Below are 13,494 nucleotides of genomic sequence, written 5' to 3'. Positions count from 1 at the left end.
GGGGGAGGGGGCAGGGTGCCCGGCTGAAGCTCAGAGGCTCCCTCTTGGGCCACGACCCTGGCAGGGCCCAGGCCAGGCCTGCTCCCTGCCTGAGCCCGCATCGCCCTCACGCCAGCTCCGTGCAGCGTCCCTGTAGCCCTTTGTCCAGCTGCCCCCGGCCTTGGGCCCCCCAGCTGGCTGGCTCTGACTGCCGTTCTTCTGCCTGGGGTGCTGAGCAGCCTCCTTTGCCCTGAGGAGATGCCCTTCCCGCTGGCCTTCGAGGCGTCTGCTGAGCCGACCACACGCTCTGCCATGTCAGTGCTCACGGCCCCAAGGGACCGGGCCCTGCTGCAAGCTCACTGGCACCACAGTCTCTCTCCACTCGGTGGGCTCCTGGGCACACTTCAGGGCACAGCTCAAAGGCTGCATCCTCCCGGAAGCCCTGCCTGCTTGCTCTTCCCCGTCAGAATGGGTGGCCCTGTGCCCCAGACTCGCTCCTGTCCGCCCTGTCTCTTCCCCACAAGCAGGGCCTTCCCGACCGGCCCCGCGTCCTCCAGCGGGACTCTGCCCGTCGCAGGCGCTGAGTGAGACTCGGAGCCCAGCGTGGGTCCAGTGTCGGCCCTCAGCAACTTTGGAGAACATCGTTTCCTCCATTCGCTCTCCAGATCCACGCAGAGACCCCACCCCAGTCTCCTGGGCGCCCAGCCCTTTCGGAAAGGCAGGACGGACTGCCGGGATGAACGCATCGCACGGAAACCACTTACGGTGACATCCAGGGGTTTGTTTTGGTGGCATCCATCACCACCAAGCAAACAGATCGCACAGGAGTTCGTGTCACTGAGGGTGCGTGACTTAACGGTTGCCAGGACGGTGGGGATGCCAGGCACAGACAGGCGGACCGCCCAACCGAGAGCCTCCAAGCCAGGGGCGGCGACCTCAGCTCTCCCAGAGCAGATGTTTCTGGGAGGCCCAAGCCCAGGGGCCTGAGCACCCAGGCCTTCCGACGTTAGCGGTACGTGGACACGGGTAGCGGCTGAGGGGGCGGGGAGGGGTCAGTGCCGACGTGGGCTTTGCGGGCCCCCTCCCAGCTCCCTTCAGCCGCCCAGCCCAGAGGCTCCTCCCGTGAGTCCCCAGGGCCCAGCAGGCGGCCCTCCTGTTCACGCCCCTCCCTATCTGTCTCTGTCTCTCTGTATCCTGAGGGGTGAGCTGGGCCCTCGCCCCTGGAGTGATGAAGGCATCCAGCAGCAGCAGCAGCCGCGCAGGGCAGCGGGCGGCGGGGCTGACGTGCCCAGGAGGCCGAGGCAGTGGCCTCGGGGGAGAAGCTCAAGGCCCCGGAACCCCCAGCTGCTGTCAGTCTCGCTTCCACGGAAAGTGTCAAATTTACACGTTTATTGTACTTTGTTGAGAATTTAAGAACCCCAAGTACCTCATTACAGAATTCGCACGTCAAGGTTTTCACCCTCACTCCAATTTCACGTCGTCCTGCTAAAGTGGTTCTCCCCTAACGCAGCCTCAGGGCAGCGCCATCTTGGCACCGACCCTGAGCACAAGCGGGTCCCAGGACATGGGCCGTCGCTGGGATCGCGGCCAGCGGCCCTGCGCACGGAAGTGCAGCTGTTCAGAAACAGGCATCTTTATTTTCCCAAATTTCCTAGGCAACAAATAACCAGGGGCTGCCGACTTGCTTGGGGAAACTAATTCTGGGAACAGTGTTATTTTTACTTCTGTCTTGTATCCATCTCGCCACCTCCCCGCCCCCTGCATCCGTGCGTACGTCACGAAGTCAGGAGCTGCTGTGCGTGCTGGGCCTGGGGCTGAGCTGGGGCTGCCCGGTGGACAGGGCCCAAGGCAGCAGGGACTCAGGGCACATCTGGGGCCATGGCTGCAGCTGCAGAGGCCAGGGGCCAGCGGCTGGTCCCACCGCAGACCGTGGGACAGACGTCACCAGAGGCTTTGCCCAGCTGTTGGGGCATGTCAGCAGGTGGCAAAGGGCCATGGGACTTCAAGGAGACGTGGGGGGTGGAGCCCAGGTCTCACTGGGGGGCCCCCTTACAGAGCAGGTGTCCAGACATCGGGTCTTTACAAACACACGGCACACCCACACACACACTCTACCGTGAGGGTCAGAGTGAAGCCCGGTCACCCAGCCCCCAGGACGGCAGTGTGGTCACTGCACCTCCGCCCCCTCCCCCCACACACACAGGTGACTGGGAAGCAAAGCCCAGACGTGACTTTGATCATCCCCCCGCCGAATGCCCCGTAAGTGCGGCCACAGGACCACTACCAACCCCTAAAAAAGAGCAAAATTAAAGTCCTGGGTTTAAGCAAATATTTAGCCCATGTTCACATTTTCCAGATTGTCTTGTAGTTTTTACAGTTTATTTTTAAATCGGGGTCTAAAGGTCCCTGAGCTGTGACTGTTGGTGCCTCTTTCTCTCCTCACGCATTTTTTGAAGAAACACAGTCGTTTGTTCCCACGTCCAGCTTTCCAGCGGCTCCTTGGGTGCTGTGTCCTGTAAGGTGGCACTTCTGTCCCCAGGCCACTGGGTCCCATGTCGGGCGCGACAGGGAAGCACCTGGGCCACCACCCCCCCCGAAGGTCACGCCTACGTCACCCAACTCACTGGGTCCATGGCACGAGCTCCATCCTGCGTCTTCCTTTTGCCTGGACGCTCCCGTAAGAGAGACTCCCTCTCATCGTCCCCTGGGCCACCCCGAGGTGCACACTCACAGGATAGGCAGAACAGGCACCGTTCTGGCACAGAACAGGGCTTTTCCCTGTAGTGACCCATTTTCAAAATAACGAGTTTGTCCCCCGGAATCTGCCAGACGCGTCCTGAACGTGTGACCCCAGCGGAAGCCCCACTAGACCTGCCCAAGTACTCGTGCCCGCGCCGGGGCCCTCGGGCCAGCTCCGGACCGAGCAGGGGCTGTGGATGCCGGCAGCCTGTCCCCCGCCCGGCCTCCCCTTCCCCTGAGGAGGCCGAGGAGGGGCGCAAGGACTGCGGAGGTGGGGCAGCAGCCAGCAGGCGGGGCCGGCCCTCGTGGGGGGCAGGGCGGGGGCACTGCCCACCTCCTCCTGGCGGTGCGGGACTGGCAGGACGGGCCCCAGAGACCCAGCCTCGTCTCCTCGGGGAGCTCTGGGTGGGCGGGCACCCTGCCCGGTCGCTGGGGCCCAGGGCACTAGGAGGCTGCCAGCCCACACTGAGTCCTCCCAGCAGCAGATGTTTCAAATGACCTGTCCTGTATTCCACAGACTCTACCACAGCTCAGAGTGAAAACGGGGGTCAACCTATAGATGACAGCTCATCACCCAGGGGCTGGCCTCGGTCCAGAGCAGGACGCTTTGGTCCCACTCCCCCGAGAGGGGTGCGGAACTTCAAGGGTGTGTGCTGGAGATCAGCTGTGGGGGGTGCTGCCGGGGCCCTGGGACCAGACCTGCGGGCCCACCGTGCCTCTGTTCCTGAGGCCTCACCCACAGCACTGGGGCCCGCTCGGCCGAGGCCCCAGCCAGAAGGACTGTTGTGGTCTGTGCTCTCCAGATGGCAGCCCCTGCTCCAGGCATAAGGTAACAGGTTCACTCTGAGGGGACTGGGCCCACTGCCCCCAGCACAGCGAAGAAACCAAGCCAGGCCGCTCCGAGTTACAGCCCCTTGGCTGCCCGCCATCAACACAGGGACCTCGCGTGCTTTCCCGACAAGCAGGCCGAGCGGGGAGCCAGGGGGCTCAAGAGAGGTGGTCCCTGCCAGGCGAGCGTCTCCCAGGAGCAAAGCCCCTTCCTCTGGGCCTGGACCTCGAGCTGCCACAGGGTCTGTCCAGGAGCAGCAGTGGTGCCCATAACCCCGCACGGTCTGCAGGGCCCCCGGTGACTGGCCTGGGGCCCGTTGTCCTCCCATCTCTCCACACACCCCGACACTGGATCCTGGGCCCTCCGGGTGCAGGGACCGCCTGTGAGCTCACTTCAGCATCAGGACCTGCCGACTCTTCCAGGAATGAAAAGGGAAAGGCAGGAGGATTTGAAAGTCAACTTGAAACCTGACTCGGTGGATCTGACTGTGTCCAAATTGCATTTGGAGAAAAGTGCTTAACTGGGAATCTTCTATTAAACCGGGGATGAGGAGGGCTTTTCTTATCAGTGGTTTAGGAGCGATGAAGGATTAAGACACACAGCAGAGGGATTAGAGGCAGGAAACAGAATCTTCCTGCAGTGCTGCACCCCTCACATCCGGTGGGGGCCCGGGGTCCGGGGCTCAAGGGCCTCGCAGGACTCCCTGTGGGGTGATGAGCACAGAGAGAGGGTCCAGTCCGGCGTTGGTGCCCCTGTGGGGCCCGTGTGGGGCCCAAGTCCATGCTCAGCCCAAGTCTGTCCTTAACCACCTGATCTCTGTCCCCGTATCTAACTGGAGGCAATGGGCAGGCGTGGTCAGGCCCAGGGAGACGCTGCCCCGACTGCCGGGACCCGGGGCCTGACCCTCCCTCCTGGGGTCTGGGTTCTATCGCTGCCCCCTGAGACCCCATTTGGTCTCCACGGCTGGCACCCCACAACCTCAGAGAGCCTGAGGCTGGGCCGAGTGGGGCTGCACTACAGGGCGGGTCGGGGGCTGGGCCCTGGGAGGACCGCACACCCTTTCTTCCCACCAGGACCCCGCTCCTCCCCAGACCCACGTGCCAGCCCAGGGCGTCAGGCTTCCTGCAGAGGGGCTTATGCAGGGAAGGGAGCAGGGGTGAAGCCCGCCACGTGGAAACTTCTGCCCCCCGGGACGGAGATGGATGGGGCTGCCCGCGGGGCCAGGAGCCTCTGACCACACCTGTGGTCTCAGGGCAGCTCCAAGGAGGCTGGGCGAGGGGGGGGATGTTTGAGCCCCTCGGGGTGCCTGGGGGCCGGGGCAGGTTTACACAGATGGCAGCGGCCACGGGGAAGCCCCCGAGCCCAGGGATGGGTGAGGAGGGAAGAGGTGCAGGGGGCTTGTGAGCCCCGCCTGGGGTGGGAGGACCCCGGCCAGTGGGACCTCGGTTCCTCGGAGGGAGGTATGAGCTCCCGTCAGGGGAAAAAGAGCTCGGCTTCCAGGCAGGGGCTGGGCGGGAGGTGTGAGGGTCTCCTTCCCTGGCCCGTGCGAGCCTCCTCCGGGGGCCAAGCTGGCGAGCAGGACGGTGGTGCTGGCGGCCTTGGCAGGTCCTCCCCCGGGGACCCCGACCCTCTGTCCTCCTCTCTCACGCCCACTTTTCCTCCACCTTCCCCCCACCTGCTGCTGCTGCTCAAAGAGTCTGTGGAGTGTGTGGACGTACTGATCAATGTTGGAGTTTGCGAACCATATTTTGAAATTAATGAGGATCTTAGCTTTTACAGACTTCCAAAATGTATAAACCTGCCAACTTGGGCGAGTTCAGCGTGAGGCTGGCTCCTCCTGGACCTGACTGCTGTCCTGCAGGGTTGGCAGGGCTGTCCGGGCCGCCCGGGGTCTGACTGGAGGGTGGCCGTCTGTGTGCCCTGGGGTCTGGGCGCCCTGCCCGCCAGCCTCCCCCGCAGACGCCTCTGCCAGGCGCTTCTCACACACGAGAAGGGGGCGGGCAGCAGGCTCGCGAGCAACCCAGGACCGTACGCCCACTGCTGTCACAGGATCCCAGTTTGGGTAAAGGGGGATTTTGAAAATGCTTTCTTTATATTCACAAGTTGTGATCCTTTTTCAAAATTCAAGAGCTTTTCTACTTTTGTTTCTGTTTATCATAACGTTTGCTTTTTCCTTATTTCTTGATTTTTTGTCTTGTAACTAATTTAGTTATTTTGCCAGCCCTGCTTTGTAACGTAGGCAAACCGTGGAGTGAGCCAAATAACTACAACTGAGGAGTTAATCAAAATCCTCAAAGTCACAGCTATTAAAATTTTATATTTTTTATTGTTTAAACTGATTTTATTGGGGTTTTTTCTTTACCAATAAAACAATGCATATGGTCACAAAAGTAGCACCTAAAATACGGATGCAGAAGAGTACGCTGACCAGTGGCCACTACCCTGCTTGGCTGTGGCGCCAACACCACCCCGGGGCCCCTCAGACGGTCCCGGCACACACACAGGTGCACACACTCGCTCCACTACACACATCCCGTCACACGGCTGTGAACAGCGGCTGCACGCGCGTCTGCTGGCCTCCTGTCCAAGGGCTGCTCACCCATCACCAGCCAGCAGGCGTCAGTTACTCCAAGCCACCCCGTCAGACAGTCAGTGTTCCAAACCTCTGCTATTCCAAAGGCTCAAAGCAAGAATAACTGGCTGAAAATGATTAGATATTAAAATGTAAAGGTTATTTTTAGGCTTAGGGGTATTTTGAAAGGAGAAGGGGGAATGTTTCAAGGTACAGAGCATTGGAAGTCTGTCCTGCGGTGTGTGCCAAAACAGCTAATGCTAGAAAACCAGAGACTCGGGAATATTAATTTTCTAACAAATCACTATTTTAACAAAATTGCCATGTGGAGCAACCTGCTTCTGACCACATCTAATTTGGTAAAATTGCTTTGGCCCAAGTGCCAGAAGAGTCGGCAGGGACCGGGCAGCCGTCAGAGGAGAATGGAGGCCGGGGAGACCGGTGGGAGCTGGGCCGCGTGGGACGGGCCAGCCCAGGAGGGGCCCAGACAGGCAGGGTGGGTCAGATGCCAGAGCAGGAGGCCTGAGCGCGAAGGAGGGCACGTCCTGCGGGAGCACGAGGGCGGCAGGGTCAGGCCCAGGCCGGCACCAAGGACGGACGGCTCAGCGGCGGCCATCCTGCTGTCTCCTCTTCCTGTGTCCACTGCCCCAGGATGGGGGGCTGCAGCAGGTGGTGACACGGCAGGGACAGCAGAGAAAGACCCTCCCGGCAGGAGTTTCCCTCAAGACCCTCCACTCCTGCGGGAACCCCACAGGTGAACTCAGCCCCACAGAGAGTACCAGGCCCCCCAGACACCAGCTCCAGTCCCAGGAGGCTGAATGTTTCCATGAAACAGTAAGTGTGGTTAATGACTCAGGTCTGGAAACTGGACTAATCCCTCCACATAAAACAGTCTGACCACTGGATATTCCTGTTTCTGTCCTGACCTTGGGTTTGAGATCAGCATGGATGACCTCGATGACAGCTGGGCAGGGGATTCGAAGGAGGACAGTTTAAGCAGAGGACCCTGGTTAGAAAGCCTCATGTTCACAGATGGCCTTGGGGCCCACAGTAACTTCTGAAAGTGAGGCATCTCCCTGTGCTTCTCACATGTGCAGAGCCAGCGTCAGGGCTGGGGCTCAGCTGTGCCTCTTAGTGGACCCTTTGCTGCCCTGCCTATGGTCAGCCGGTCCTCCACGGCAGAGCGTACCGGATGCCTTCTTGCCCAAGCCCATGCTGCCGTGTGCTCTCCACCAGGGACTTGCAGGTGTGTCCCTTGGTCTGTTGAACCCCAACTCCACGTAGAGGAATCAGACACCTCCGAGGCTGTTGTGCGGGTCCAGGGCTGCCCGTGTGGGTGTGCAGCGCAGGCCCTCCGAGGTGATGATGGACAGAGGCTGGTTTACAGCTCAGGGTCATGGGTCCCAGAGCACATGTGGAGGGCCAATGGCATGTTTGTTCCTGCCTCGAGACTGTCCCTAACAAGTGTTCTGTTTTTACAGTTTGCAAGGAAAGCTCAAACAGGCTAGGGATGGAGCTGTGGGTTTCCGCTGCACGATGCCAGTTCTGGGTGCCGACGGAGGGTGCTGCCTTTGGGATGCACCACAGACCTTTCAGGGGATTGCTGTGGACACACTTTCTTGCCTGGCCCCACTCAGGGCTTGCTCCCAGGCCCCACACCCCTCGCATGTTGCAGAGAGCCTTGGTCACTACAGCTGTCCCACTGATGGGCTAACCCAGGACATCGGGAGGAAGGCTGTGTCCTGGGTGAGAGGGTTGCAGCCCCCGTGTGGCCCCTGGGGAGACTGGGGGTAGGGTGGGAGCAGAGCTAAGGGAGACCGGCTGACCCCAGGAGTCCAAGCAAAGTCCCAGCTCATCAAGCTTTACCATGCAGCTAAGGGCAAGACTTCCCTCCCTACTGACTCCCCCCAACGCCAGCCATGACTCCCCAGTGCTACAGAACCAGCCTCGGGCCCCGGCCCTCCCCACATGGTCCCAAGTGACACCCTGGGCTGCTCTTCCTACAGGAACATCCTCCAGGCAAACCGGTGCCCTGGCTGCACCCAGCAAGGCAGGGTCTCCCCGGCATCCTCTCAGCCTGAGGCCCGCCCCTGTCGCAGGCCAGCCCCCCTGCAGGCCTGGGCCCAGCAGACCCCGCAACCATGGGTATGGCTCCAGGACACTCTCCTGAAGGAGGGCTTGCAGGGAGGGTTTGGCTCTAGGAGGGTCTGAAGGCTGCGAAGGAGAAAAGAACATATGATGTGAGGGAACGCAGGAGATAAAAAATGGGGCAAATCGGGAATTGCCAAAAAGGAAAACAGAGAAGCAGTCAGAGTACGTTCGTGACATTTAAGCGTCGTTTTCTCCGAGTGTCCCCGCCCTTCCTCTCCGTTCAAGTGTCTTCTCAGGGACATTTCTAATGGGCCTGAAGGATGCAGCCAGGTGGGCCAGGGCTGAGAGCCCCCAGGAGGCAGGGGAGGTCTGGGGCCTGCTACCAGCCCAGGGCGCTCAGAGACAAAGGACGGAGGCCCACCCTCGCTTGCCTGAACTCTACTCACCGTGCGGTCACCCCACACCCAGGCTGACCCGTGGCCTGTGGAGCCCAAAGTGGGCCTGCTAGGGCTTGGCTACAAGGGCCCTGCACCCCTGGACGTGCCCGGGAGCCTGGCAGGGATGTGCGTGGGCGTGGACCCCCGCAATGCTTCTCACAGTGAAACCCCCGAGACACGTCTTCGGTGTGGGGACCACGAGCCCCCGAGGCTGCCCATTGGCCACCAGTGGTCACAGCGAGAAGTTGCACTGGGGTGGCCCGGTCCTCTGGAGGCCCGAGTGGCTTCAGTAGAGGAGGGGCGGCCGTGAGACTAAGGTGCGTTTGCTAATTTTATTTTTTGGTTCTCAGATTTGGCTTGACCTCAGGGCAGAGTGAACTTGTTGGCGTAAATCTTGGTTAGAAATGTTCTGCACAAATTCAAACTGACACTGTTAGGGAGATGGCTGGTTGCCATGGCAACCAGAGAGTGGTTTTCATTCCTCTCTGTGAGCCGCGGATGTGAGCACACGGCTGGGACGGGTCGGGCGTCCGGCCTCCGGGGTCGGGCTGCACGCAGGCCGGAAACGCCACCAACGCCACCTCTGTCCAGCGCACACAGCCCCCACGAAATGGCCCGAAAGCGAGCAGGCCGAGGATCCCGGCAGTTTCCACGGAAGAGGCAGGTCCGCCTGTCTGAGACTCTGCAGCCCCAGAGCCGTCCTCAGTGAGCACTTGCGCATGAAGCTGCGGCCACACTCACGTCCAGGGAGGGAAGACGGCACCCCATCCCCCTGAGCTGACCCCCAGCACGTCATGTGACCTGTGACCCCGTCCACTGTGAGGCCGCCCGAAGGAGCTCAGCAGCGTCACCAGGCTGTTTCCTGGCCTCGCACAAGTGGCCTGAAGGTTCTCAAAGCCCCCCCCGACGCCCCTGGGCATGGGGACCAGGACCCCGGCCCTCCTGCCCAGCCCGATCCTCACCCCGGGGTTCCCCTCCCCGACGAGACTGCCCCTGAGCGCGTCCTGGCCACAGGCCCACCCCGCCCGGGCCCTGCAGAGCCGTGGGTCACCCCTGCTTCAGGAGCGACTCTCCCTCCAAAGGGCTGGATAAAGGGCTGGGGGGCTGCCAAGAGCGTGTCGGGTGGGGGGCACACAGCGCACAGACCCTCGGTGGCGGGGAGTCCTGAACTCACAGAATGTTCCAGAAAGGGGCCTTTCCTGGGGGGAGAAAGAGGCTCAGTGCAGTGAGGGCTGAGAGCCTACCCGCTGAAGGAGACGCCTGTTTTACCACAAAGAAGCCACACAGGTTTCAGGAGTGAGTTCTCGGTGATGGTGAGAGGCCTGTGCCTAGAAGACACATGTTTGGGTCATTAGAGACCATAAAGGGCGGGGATCCACTGAACCTGGCTCCGCAGTCACTGAAAATTCTAGAAAGCAGGGGCTCCGCTCCTGGACGGCAGAGAAGCTCAGGGCACGGGGCAGAAGGTGGCCTAAGGCCCCAGGAGCAAACAAGGGCACGTCCCGAACACAAAGCACGGCACCCATGACTTCCGGGATGCGGACCCGTCCACGCGGGTCCCTCTGGGTCCTCTGCGTGGAGGCCGTCGTGATAGGGAACAGGCCTGAGGCTCCTGCAGTGTCAGTGGCCGCGGGCACAGGGCCGGCCGACAGCGCCCTGCTCTCCCCGCTCTGGCTTTGCCCCTCTGACCTGGTGGCCAGCAAGGCAGCCAACAGCCTTGGTTTCCCCATCTCGCAGGTGTGCTGCTCTGCGACGCGTACTGAGCCCGGTCACCGTGTGGGGCTGTGTGAGGGCATCGCCGGGCCCGCGTCCCCTCTGTGGGCAGCCCTGCGCCAGCTCCTGGGCACTGGGTAGCCAAGCCCGAGGAAAGGCTGGTGCAGCAGCACTGAGGGTGGCCCAGCTCCCGACACCATCACAAAGCCCGAGGCCCGCAGCCGTAGCTCCCAGGACGGCCTCTTCCTGAGGGACGCCCCGCCTCCAACCCTCACCCAGGCTAACACTGGGATTCGGGGGCCAGCACCCAGGGGGGTCGGGATGTAGCAGCCAGACAGGCTTGTCTGCCTGACGTGCCCCCTCGGGGGGCCTCCCAAAGCACCCAAGAAACTTCCGTGCACCCCACCCAGCCCCCAGTGCCCCCTAAAGTACCCAGGGACCCTCCATGTGCCCCACCTGGACCCCTGGTGAGTCTGAAGCTTGATTAGCCTTTGCCTTTAGACCCCTTGGGCCCCAGCCCTGGGCATACAGGGTGGGACTAAGGCCTGGGCTAGGAGGGGCTACTCCAGGCCACCCCAAGCCAGGCCAGTGCCCCCCAACCCTGCCATCCCTCTGCATTCCTACAGCATCTCCTGTAAGTTCTCCCACATGCCACCTCTGGTCCCGGCCCCCACCAGCTCTGAGGCCAGGGCGGGTCACTATTCTCCGGCCAGGGCACAGGGACAGCGCAAGAGGCAGTGCACAGGACAGAGGGACAGTCCCCCACAGGGCCTCTTCCTTGTGCCCTCCTGCCACCTGGGCACCTGGGCCCCGTGATGGGTTGTTTACACCTGCCTTTCTGTCACCTCTGGTCTGGGAGACCCTGACCCGTGTTCACCTGTGCCCCTTCCCCAGACAGTCTGTGGAGGCAGCTGCAGCTGGGCACAAGCCCCGTGGGGACCACCGCAGCCTGGGGGAGTCTGAGCAAAAGGCCCCCCGATCCAAGGCGGGCCTTCCCACCTCCTCCACTGCCCCACTTGTCCAGGACCATCAACCCGGGCCCCCAGGAAGCTCCACGGTGCCCTCCAGCCCTGAGGGAGCCACCCCAGGACGCCAGGTGGGCCGGGCCTGGGCGTGAGGGCCTCCACTCAGCTCTGACACCAGTCACTGGGCGACTGGAGAATCCCTTCACCCCTCGGGGTTTCCTGTCCCTCAGCTGAAGTTCAGGACCCATCACAGCATCCCACAGCGGTGCAGCAGGAAGGCCGGGAGCGATGCAGGCAGGATGTTGGGAATATGGTGGGACGAGGGACGGGGGCGTGGGGAGGCCCCACCCAGAGGCCTGCTGGCCAGGCAGCGGCCACGCCCCCCGCAGGCAGGGTCCCGCCGTGCGCCGCCTCCTGCCCTCCATCCTCTCCACACACTTGCCCTCCTTCCTGTGCCCCGTCATCTTGGGCTCTAATGCCCGGGCTGGGGGCTGGGACCCTGGGCTGGGCAGGGGTGTGGGGGCCTCTTTCTGCACAGCTGAGGCCCGTCTACACTGGCAGGATCACACTGCTGACTCACGCTGGCTTGGACTCGGTGGGTTCACCTCGGTGTGGCCATATTTGGATTTGAGAATATTTTAATATGAGGACCGTGAAAATTCCTCCAAAATCAATTTCCTTGTCTGTATCTCTGTTCTCAGAGCCCCGGTGGACAGGGAGGGGTTCCCGTCATAATAAAATAACATCGCGCTGTCCTCCTTCTGCCTCTTCAGGGAGACGTTTTGTTGTGAGTTGTCCGATTCTCTTGGAAGCGAAGGCAAAACCGCCGGTTGTCTCTTTAAATCGGCTCTGCGGTGTGATGGGGCCCGCGGGCTGGCTGGGAAGAACCATTCCCACCCTGCCGCAGGGAGCTGGCCGCCGCCATCAGCGCCTCCCCCATCCCCATGGTTACGGCTCCTGCTTCCCGACCGTCGTCCCTGGTCCCTGGCTGTCGCCCGCCCGAGGGAGCAGGCACTCCCCACCGGAGTCCGGGAAGCCGCCTGCTGAGAACGGCAGTGACTGCCTGCCCCTCCGGCTCTGACACCCTCCCCGGTGCAGAGCCCTGGCCGTCGCCGGGCTGCAGCCTTGCAATCTGTTGATAACTCCACTCACGAGCTCCAGCGCTGCCCCTGGGGTGGAAAACTGCTCCCAGACCCGGGAACTCACCGCCTCTCGCCAACAGGAAGCGCAGGACCGCTGCCACTCCTGCTGTTTTTGCCAAAATAGGTGAGAAGTTGGGCTGCGTTTCTCCGGGGTCCGCGCGGCAGGTGGGCCCCGGGGTGAGGAGGCAGTGGGACTTGCGGGGGAGGCGAGGTCGGAGCCCGGTGGCCACAGCATATACACTGCCCCAGCCGCTTCCTGGGCATCAGCGCCGACCAGGAGTGAGCAGTTCCTGCTCTTCCAAATGCAGCTTCTCAACAACTTTGGGTTACACAGACGGCACAGAGCCGCCGGATAAACTGATCTGTGTGGGAGACGCCAGCCCGTGAGGTCTGGCCCCGTCCGGGCAGCGGAAGCTTCGCCCTCCCAGGTCTGGCTGTCCGTTGGGGGTTACTGGAGTCTCTTGACTTAAGCTGACAGACATGCTGTACGTGTCTTCTGCAGCCTGAGGTTGGGCTGAGTGTCTCGCGCTGGGATGGCGAGCGGAGGTTGGTTTTTAAATATGGAGAAGGAAGTGCTCCCCGGGGGCACCGTCCCTCTAAGGCTCTGAGGCCCCAGGTCGTCCCCGGAGCCTCTGCCTGACTCAGGTACCCCAAGCCACACACTCCAACAGGCTGGCTGGGTCGAGGGGAGATGAGATGGGGGCAGACTTTGGGAACAGCTGCTGCCAGCTGCAGCCGGGGGGCTGCCCTGTGGGTGGGGTGCTAGATGCAGGTGGCAGGGAGGACCTCCACCCGCCCTGACCTGCCCTGTCTTCGTAGATGGGGGCGGTCTCTCCACCCTCACCCGCCCCATCACGGTCGCCCAGGGCTCTACCCCGTGGCCGCTGCCTGGGACCTTGACCTTCTGGACGGCCATGGAGGCCAGCGGGGAGAACGGTGCGACGTAATCGGCTGTGCCTTTGGCACCACCTCCATCCCCTGCTCACACTTCAGTAACTTTGCTGTGCTCATGGTGAGTACACGCGGG

The 13,494-nt window shown here is 62.1% G+C and overlaps 1 protein-coding gene across 1 annotated transcript in view; it reads left to right on the top strand.

The window, feature by feature from the left end:
- The first annotated feature begins 12,458 nt into the window (after positions 1 to 12,458).
- Positions 12,459 to 13,494, top strand: part of ADGRA1 (adhesion G protein-coupled receptor A1) — a 35,617-nt gene continuing 34,581 nt past the window's right edge. The window contains exons 1-2 of the mRNA XM_007451996.1: positions 12,459 to 12,591; positions 13,287 to 13,479. Of these exons, the coding sequence (XP_007452058.1) occupies positions 13,477 to 13,479 (3 nt within the window). The 5' untranslated portion in view covers positions 12,459 to 12,591; positions 13,287 to 13,476. The remainder of the gene's footprint in view (positions 12,592 to 13,286; positions 13,480 to 13,494) is intronic.

This window comes from Lipotes vexillifer, unplaced genomic scaffold, assembly GCF_000442215.2.
Source record: "Lipotes vexillifer unplaced genomic scaffold, Lipotes_vexillifer_v1.1 scaffold1117, whole genome shotgun sequence".
In the NCBI taxonomy this organism is placed as follows: domain Eukaryota; kingdom Metazoa; phylum Chordata; class Mammalia; order Artiodactyla; family Lipotidae; genus Lipotes; species Lipotes vexillifer.
This window is presented reverse-complemented; position numbering and strand designations above follow the sequence as displayed.